Genomic DNA, 9,554 nt, shown 5'->3' with positions numbered 1-9,554 from the left:
TCCTGCTGCAGTAATCCCTTAGTAACTCTGTTTTAACAAACACATCACTTTAGAGCTGGCCTTCATCAACAAAGCTGTCTTCTAGCAAGTGGACATACAATTATCCATTGTATCATAAAAATGCAATTTGAATTTATTTTCTTCATTCAATGCAACAAGCACCTGATATATCTTTTGTGCAATCAGGCAAGAAAGAATCTTTAACTAGAAATCATCTACCCGCAAAATATCTCAGCTTCAGTTATTCTTCTTTGTGTGTGGGTTGCAAGGATTTTGGTACATATTTAACAACATTATACATTCAATGCAACTGAGCCAGAGGGTGCTCCAATGTCTGATACCATATTTTGGACTCACTTGACAGATTTAATAGCGTGAAAGACTTCAAGCATCTTCTCAACAATAAGAGGTCTGAGGTTATCAAATCGCTGGATTGCTTCCCGCACAAACTCCAAGACATCAGCAGCTGCTGCTTCATTACTATCACTAAGGAACTCCATCAGCTAGCATAAAAGAGTGAACATGAGCACAAATAGCAGCACAGGTAAGTCTGTACAATAATATTGTTCTACATTCACAAAAATAATGTATATACATCTCCCATTAAACAAAGCTGAAGTCAAACAACCAAAATCAATTACTAATTATCATAATCCCAAAGTTGGTTTTCTAATGACACAAATTATTGCACTTTTGAAAGTAAAGGTACTCTTGAGATCATATTTTTCAAAAATATTTAAAAATAAAGTCTCAGAATACAGATAACTACAGCATCGCAAGTCCTACATTTCTTTAGGGATTGAAAACAGTACTGCTCTGTGTAGGCAACTACTGGAAACACCTCAGCTTCAGTTATTCTCCAGGTTTTGGGTACAGCTAGAACATATTTAAAGACAATATAATTAAACATTTGCATACCACTGGAATAACATTTGCAGCCATATCTGGAAACCGAACACTACAGGAATGCAATGTGCGAACAAGCAGCTGTCTATACTTGTCTGTATCTTCATGCTCTGTCACATTATTAGTTTTAATCACTTCCTTCTTCAGAACAATCACAAGCTGCAGAAAAGACCAAATAAAATTGAAGAAAGTCCAATATTTTTCTGAATAATAAAAAATAGTGTAATGAAACAAAAGTAATATATATTTTACCTCCTCCACATTTCTTGAAGATACAAGATCCAGAGCCAGCTGAAGGGTTTTTTTACGCACTTCTAGATCTGGGGTACTCAACACTCTGAGGATGTCCATAACTAGATCCTGAAACAATAACAAAATGCTAACTACCTTGTTGTTTTAAATTACTTCCTTTTCATACAAATGTAATTTTCAGTCCTCAATCATTTTCAAAGGCTTTCTGGATACATTTGTAGGTTATGCATTCATATTTGTAGGTTATGTATTCATAATCTACAAACACAAACAAGCAATATATCCCTAGGCACTAGGAACTTCACAGTGTTCATTTAACACATTCTACATTTACACAAAGGTCTACCATGTGAGTGACATCATTAAATCAAGACAGCGTTTGCTAGTGTTAATTCTTACACAAAAAATAAAAGCAGCAAGTCATAGACATAAAAGTCCATCAAATATGTTTTTACCAAAAACATATCAACAGAAGATTTAAACCATTTTTCCATACATCACAACACCCAAAAGTTTCATTTAGGAAAGAAAAGCCTTCAATAAACTTGCAGGAAAAGAGACAGCTTGCATACCTGTAACACTCGTTCATGGGAGGGATGCTCCTTCAGTTCAATCAACCGATCCAAAACAATCAATTTCACATTATTATCACTTTCTTTAATAATCAAATCTATATAGCACTGGGCAGCTGCCTAAAATTGAAAGGATCAAAACCATTTTTTAAGTAAGGAATAGGAGAAACTGGCAAATTTCTGAGAGAAATTCAGGAAAAGACACCTTCTACATTACTAGTAAAGCAACTACTCTAGGAGTTGGTGCAGAAATGAGGCTGAGAATAGTCTTTAAAACTTTCTGGTTCACTGTTAACATAAATTCCACCACTATGTTACAAAAATGACACAGGAAGGCTCATAATGGCATCAGCTTACAATACAAAGAATTGATTTCAAATTCTAAGAAAGTCATCGAGAGATAAATTTCCTTGCACGCTTTGGGTCAGCTCTTAAGTAAACAACAGGGTACGAAAACCAATTTAAAAGAGTTGCCATCATTAGCCTATCTAGACATGGTTTTAATGACAGCTTCTATGAACAATATTCCTACTCAACAAAAATTACTACACTAAAGCAAGAATGTTGGAATTAAGACTCCTCCTGATCTTCTGAAACTACTATTTACAATGTTTATACTCTAAATTTAGACTTGGATATTCTATTTTTGAAATTTCCATACAAGTTCAAAATTTCTGTGTGATCTCAAATCATCAGCTGTACAAACATAAATCTAGGAACCCAAGATCAACATTAATCAATGTAATCTTCACTGGTCTTAAAGGAGTAATATTTATGAGTAAAGAAAGTAATTCAGTCTCTCCAAATCTTCAGCTTTAGCCTGCGTTGCTAAGCATGCCAAGAAGACTGCAGGTTAGTACCAGCTACTGTACCAGTTTCCACAGTATTCAAGCTTGTCTCCTACCAAAGTGACACAAAGTCCACTAGCTGCAGGTCTGCAAAGTACAGTCTCAGTCTCTTCTTTGTGACCAATTTTAAGAGATATTTGAAGACTGTTTCACATGTGAAATGTTAAACACCCTATTACTAAATACACCATATCACTAAAGCCTTTGCTCTTTCAAAGTATCAATGTACAGCATACAGTATTGACTGCAGTGCACTAAAAGCTACTGAGACACCTGAAAACATCACTTTCATACCTTGATGGCTGTCGGTGCACTGGAGAGTGTAACTAGAGTGCCTGCAGCTTCATACTTCACTGCAGGACTCGATGACTGCAGTAAGTTGTAGATGCAGCGAATAAACCGAGCTCTCTCCGATGGATTCGCATGACAGACCTAGATAAGAAGAATAATGCATAGTTGGCACATAAAGAAAAAATAGCAGTCGTGTAGCTTAACTGCTCCATTATCTTACAACAAGGAGAAAATTAAGCAAAAGGTGACAATCTTTTCTGGGCATAAGAAGTGTCATTCACAGTTGTAAAAATCTAATTACGAAAGCTATTAAAAAGCTATTATTGAGAGTTCTATGCAATGCTACAAGGTCTTAAAATCTCAGATCAAAAAGAAGGGCATAGCCTCTAGTAGCTTCTGTAACAGATGCCCTGCTCATGTCCATGAACAGTCTGATACACAGCCCACATCACAGAAATCAGGTAAGACATTGCTCTGCACTGTGCACACTTGAGCAGTTTATTGTTTCAAGAGATAAACCTTATTCAGCTCTACTAAACAATCAAGTATTCCTGACATGGACTAAACGCTGGCTAGAATGCTTCTTCCAGCAATGTTCTATCCCTTTTAGAAAGCAGTCCAATATAATCTAACATCTACATTTACTTTAAATGTGCCACAACATTTCGCTTTTACCTTATAAATTAGTTCAACAATAACCAACTGCAGTATGTCACCAAATGTCTGGACTTGGTCAATGCAGGTACTCAAATAATCCAAAGCTCGATCCTATACAAATAAAAGACAAATTATTCTGACTTTCCTCACTCAGCTATATTTTAAATCAAAACACATTTTAAAAACCGAAACACAAACCAGCATATATTCAACTCTTCAACTTGATATTTAAAACAATTGACAAAAACACTGTAAATCTGAAGAGCAAATTAATCTATTCTGCCTATAGATGGCAAAAAGAGAGAAAAAACTAATGGTAATCAGGCACAGAGGCCATTGCCTGTAGAGCAAATAATCCAAACACTAAACACAAATTGCTGTTTCTTCCTCACGTGACTACAAAAGCTATAAACAGTAGCTAATGGAGCACTTCTTAACCTGGTTAAGTTCACCTGGCAAAACTAATTAGTTTTCAGCACCAAGATATGCCTTCACCACATACAGTAATTATCCTCTGAGATGAAGACAGCACTAAAAACCTACTTTAATTTTTTCAGTTACCAAATATTCTACAAATGGGTTAACACTGTCATGTATGATTTTTTATTAATATACATAGTTTATACTACCAACAAACTACTGGCTAGTTACCTAGCACATTGCCAAGTACTTAAACCAAGCCAGTTTGAGGACAAGTATCCTTACCTGATCTGCATGAATTAGCATCATAAATGCATTTCTTTTGCAGCTTGCATCTTTCTCATTCACCAAGAAATCATGGATCAATTCAGGAGCATCAGGTATAAGATGTTCAAAATTTCTTAAAAAAATATAAATAAATGATAATTAAAAGAACTACTGGTAAGGAGCAGAACCTAAGGCTTAAGCGCATATCCTAAAGATAAGCATTCACAAAAATTCAAAAAAGCATAACACAGTGATACACAGCTTATGTGTAGCTATTTGAAACTGTGAACATACTCAAGGAGCTTTAAAAAAATTGTTTGTTATCATGACAGCTAAGACATTAATTACCCCATCGCTGATTTCTGTTTAATAGTGACATTCAGCCACTCTGCTCGGGTAACAACTGCAATAATGTTTAGTGTATAACTGCAGTACATGAAGAATGTCTCAGTTCAAATAAATTTGTATATGCATATTCCTGCAAGGATTCTTTTATATTTATGGCTGTGGACAATGATTACTATTAATAACATTTAGATCATCAAGAAAGGCATTTGCCCATACAAATTAACCTCCAATATAAAGTCCTGAGTCATACTTCAGAAAGCAGCAGCAGCAGCTTTTGCTTTTCCAAAGCAGTCCATGAGATACAGGAGAAAAAGCAAACAAACAAAACCTCAGCCACCACACCACACCAGTTACTGATAAACGTTTTTGAGATCTCAAAAAACTACCCAGATCACTAAAGCTAGCCTTGGTTTTCTGTGTCCACAACTTTAAATAGTTTCTGGCATTTACCTATAAATCGTGTAAATGGCAAGAACTGCGTTTCTGCGCACGTAGCTGTGACGATGCTCCAGACACGCACGGATGGCTGGCATCAAAGGCTCCAGCAGTTCTGCTTCTTTCAGCTTACAAAGAAAACGGAGTGTAGAGCCTCGGATAAATTCATTTGGGTGCTGAAGATCCTAAAAATCAACAAGAAACATATCTGAAATGCCAGACTCTTCAATCTAATTGTTAAACTCAGATGAATGCACTTGCTAGCCTTCTCCCACTCAGCTTTCCCATGGTACAAGTTCCCAACATCCACAACACCACCTCACTGCCTTCTCATGAAATACCTTCTTAAAACACTGCTGTCCCACAATATTTAAAAATGGGTATTTCTGTGTAGTAAAACTCACAAAGCCTGGAGGGGTTTTTTTCTGCATTGCATGTGTTTTCTCTGAGTACCAGGGCAGTGAGAGCTCACCCTGCAGGCATTCATGCACACTGGATATTAACCTCTAGCATGTATTGGATCAACGCGTGTATTAGCTCATCTGCTTCCAACCCATTCCCAAAGAAGCTGAAGGACCTTATTATCTTTGTGAAGGAGCATCCCAAATACACTACAATGAAGTTATTCCTTTTACAACCCATGGTTTGTCCCAAGACCCTATGAATACAGCAATTAGGTTACTCCTCATATTTGAGGTTCACTGATTTGGAAACAAAGAGCACTAAATTTTTGTTAAGTTGTAATAGTAAAAGAATATATAAAAATTCCTCAGTAGTAGGTCTGCTGGTTATCTACAATTATCCAGCTCTGAAGTACTGAGACAAAATGGCAGGAAGGAACTGCTGAGCATAAACCATTTTTTCTGTTTATTAAATAACACAAAACAACATACTTTCTATAAAGCTGCAGTACAGGAACATAAGCAATGAAACAAGCAATGGAGTACCTTTCTGTATGCATCGCACACAAGGATCATTTCCTGCAAAAGCCTGCCATCTGGAGTGGTCTTTGGCACTATCTCCCAAAAGACAAGCAGCAGTTTTTTGATGGTATGATCTTGGAGGGGCAGTACAAAACGTATAATGGTCATCAGAAGCCCAGGTAGTTTTTCACCATTCAGAATCATAATGATTACTTTCTTCAAGGCCTCCGTCTTCAACTTGACATCTCCTTTTTCTAGAGGAGGAAATGAAATCAGGAAGGCTAACATGTCACAGTTAGTTTAACAGGAATACTGATCTTCAGTGTCAGAAGATGCAAACCCCCTCTGAAGGGCTGCAATACAGTACATCAATAAAATTCACACCTTTACTTCTACTAAAAGGATAAAGAGGAGTCAAGGGATATTTCAAGAACAAGCATGGAGTTCACATTTAATTCTTGGATCAACACATTAGAATTAAGAGAGTTCAACAAATTTCACGCTTAAATTTAAACAGCCTTTTATACCAGGATACTACAATGCACTCTGATGCCGTATGAACAGCTAACACTGCCACTTCTGCCAGCAAGATACGGCAGTGCCCTGAACAAGGGATAGGACAACTTGCTGCTTATCACTGCATTACTTAAATCTGCCTCAGCCCAAACACATATTACTTCAAACAGAGAGAAAAAGAGTACAAATTTTTGCACAGACTGAGGGGAAAAAAGAAAGAAAAAAAAGAAAAGAAAACACCAAAACACATAAGATAACTACCATGAAGCTTCTCAAAACACAGCAAACAGAGGAATGTGCACATTTCAGAAATCAACAGAACAAAATAAACATCAAATTGAATTGTTTGAGTTTATAAAATGTAAACAATGTTCTAGGAAAGGCACAATGAGAGAATATGAGAATAATTCAGGTAAGACAGAGTATCCTTCAAATCGCTGTCCATTACTTGCCTAGGTCATTTTTTAAGCTGATTTCAGAAGGTGGTTCTGAATCCATCGGAACATTGATTAACGTGTAACACACGTTCTCTGCAGCTGTCATGGCTCTTGGTTACAGAAGTTTTCTCAGTGGAAGAATTCTTTTGACACAAATATCAGACAACCTAAAAAACAAACAGAGAAAGCCATCCCAGAGTTCACACATTTTATTAACAAACAACACAAAAATGTTTTCTAAACTGACTGAATGATTTGAAGGGATTCCTGGGTTTCTTGAGAAGCCACATTCAAAAGCCTTCTCAATTTTCTGTTACACTAAAATATTACTGTTAGTACCAAAAAATTAAAAGCATGAAATTTCCCAAAGACAAAAAAAAAAAGTAAATTAAATAAATCTTTCCAATACTTAAGCACAGTCAGAGATAACTGAAGTGTAGGGGCACCCGACTGCAGCTGAATGGAAGCAGCTTTTCCCTCATCTACTCACCCCCCTGATCCCGGCTGAATATTCCCACTACCTCCCCTGCAGTCCTGTGCCCCTCCAGGTGAACTGACCCATGCTGCAAAATCAGCTGAAAAACATCATAGGAGGGGAAAAAAAAAAAAGAAAAAAGTGTCTTTGACTTGTTTAATGTGTTGAATCAGCCCATGAAGCTTTGAAGATGAGCATGGCTCCAACAGAACACAAACCAAGGATGGGAGAAAGACAAAGGACTGCCCTTTCACTTGCCAGGGATCCTCAGACCACCTCAACTCCACTAACTGCTCTGCTAGACACTAAAAAGGAAGGTAAGTATTTTTATACTAAAGTATGAGAAAGTTACACATCTAACAAAGCTGCTGTGTGGCTGCCAGATCAATTAGAAATTAAGCTCAATCCTCATTCTCATGTTTGTTTCTTCCTTATATGAGAGACCTCTAGGATCAAATCAGCCTTCTTACTCCACTTCTTAAATAATGAAAAGCATCCAAGTTTGAGCTTGCTCAGTTAACTCTATGATACCACACTGACAAGCATAGTAAAATAATTGTTACTTTTTATTACATGAGCAATTTTGTGTTTTCTACAGAAAATATGTCTAAAAATTTACAGACAAAATACTTTGTGCTTTTATTGCTATTAATTTTTTGGAAGTCTTAGACTGAGTTTCACAAATCATTAAGACAAGGAAGTTGCCTTTTTACTTTAAATTACAACAATACACAACAGTCAAATATTGCGTAAAAGCACACTTGTTTTGTATAATTATTATTACTAACTAATAATGGAGAGAACAGAACTGAACAAAATGATCCCCATCAAAGGTGGCGATTTACATAAAGGTGAAAACACTGAACTCTCCAACTCAAGGCTATGCTTTCACTGCAGGTCACTTCTCCAAGTTCAACGATGCTGAGCAGGGCTGTGCCTCTGTGACGTTAAGCTTTCAATAGCATGCCAGTTTCAGAAGTTATTGTCTGGGGATGCCAGTTCCTGCCCCATATAACCTCCTTCATCTGTGCAGACAACTTCTGAGATGCAAACCCTGTAAACTCTCCACTCCTGTCTTATTTTTGAAGCAGTAAGAGAAAACAAACAAAACCCAACAGCCCAACAAACACCAGTTCCCAGCCTGGTTCAAGGCACTGCCGCACAGGTAGCTCTGAGGAAAGAGAGGAGGTGGGACATGGAGTTACAGCGTTTGAATTAACAGCTGAGACGCTGCACAAGCTGGAACTGGGTCCAAAGTCCCTTTTCTCATCAAACAGGCACCTAGAGAACCTTGGGCTGAACAGTGAGCAGGTAACTTGTGCTAACTGGGGCTGTAGCCTCTTTCCACACAAGAAAACAACACAATTAAAACAGCAGCACAACTACCCCAAAAAATAATTGCAATACTTTTTTTTTTAAAAAAACCCCGCCTCTTTCTGTTATGAATTCTATATTTTTAAGGATTAGATCCTTCAAGCTCGTTGTTTACAAATATTTACATAAATGACTCCTGCTCGTTTTTAGAACTATGACTGTTTTCTTGCCTCAGCAGCAGCTCTTTGCAACTTTTTCCATACTGTTACCCAGAACTCCCTTCTCAAAGCCCTGCAGCTAGCACCTTCCTTTCCAATAAGAAATCACACAAACCAGCAAGCAGATCTTTGTAAAAAGCAGATCACGTATACAAAGATCTCAACTGCAGAACTCCTCTCAAAAATCACAGCCAAGCAGGTCTCTGAAGCATAAAAACACGGAGTGTATTTTAGGCTCTGAGAAGTAGCAGTGAAAAGAACTCTCCTAAAATGCAGAGCTGGGAGACTTGGCAGGGAGAACCACCACCAGGTCTTCTTCCTTGCAAGGTACCAAGCCCTGAAGTCACAGTTTAATCTCACAGCGAATCCCCCCAGACAAGGTGGGCACTACTCTACTGCTTCAGCAACAGAACTGCTGAGTACCTGGATAAAGAAATGGGAAGTTGGGCAGTTTATACAACACAGGAAGACAAAAAGCCACACCTGCTCCAGCTACCTCCCCGGGGGCTTATGCAGCCCCTCAGCGACCCAAACCCTGAGACAGCACCATTTTATTGATGCGCGACTTACAATACTCAATGCAAAAGCGTTTATTAAAAAATCCCGAGTGAATCCACAGGCAGCTCAGGGCGATTTCTCTCTCAGTGCGCCCGGCGACCACCCTTCCCTCAGAAC

At 37.8% G+C, this 9,554-nt stretch overlaps 1 protein-coding gene across 1 annotated transcript in view; it reads right to left on the bottom strand.

The window, feature by feature from the left end:
• The window catches only part of COPB1 (coat protein complex I subunit beta 1), a 17,288-nt gene extending 10,248 nt beyond the window's left edge, over positions 1–7,040 (bottom strand). The window contains exons 1-10 of the mRNA XM_010172829.2: positions 6,888–7,040; positions 5,944–6,173; positions 5,012–5,181; positions 4,232–4,346; positions 3,545–3,637; positions 2,873–3,010; positions 1,731–1,850; positions 1,159–1,266; positions 919–1,065; positions 358–503 (exon numbers count right to left, since the gene is read on the bottom strand). Coding sequence (XP_010171131.1) covers positions 358–503; positions 919–1,065; positions 1,159–1,266; positions 1,731–1,850; positions 2,873–3,010; positions 3,545–3,637; positions 4,232–4,346; positions 5,012–5,181; positions 5,944–6,173; positions 6,888–6,978 — 1,358 coding nt within the window. The 5' untranslated portion in view covers positions 6,979–7,040. The remainder of the gene's footprint in view (positions 1–357; positions 504–918; positions 1,066–1,158; positions 1,267–1,730; positions 1,851–2,872; positions 3,011–3,544; positions 3,638–4,231; positions 4,347–5,011; positions 5,182–5,943; positions 6,174–6,887) is intronic.
• Between the last annotated feature and the right edge of the window lie 2,514 nt (positions 7,041–9,554).

This window comes from Antrostomus carolinensis, unplaced genomic scaffold, assembly GCF_000700745.2.
Source record: "Antrostomus carolinensis isolate BGI_N321 unplaced genomic scaffold, ASM70074v2 scaffold35397, whole genome shotgun sequence".
Classification (NCBI taxonomy): domain Eukaryota; kingdom Metazoa; phylum Chordata; class Aves; order Caprimulgiformes; family Caprimulgidae; genus Antrostomus; species Antrostomus carolinensis.
Note: the sequence above shows the minus strand (reverse complement) of the source record. Positions and strands in the feature narration are given on the sequence as shown.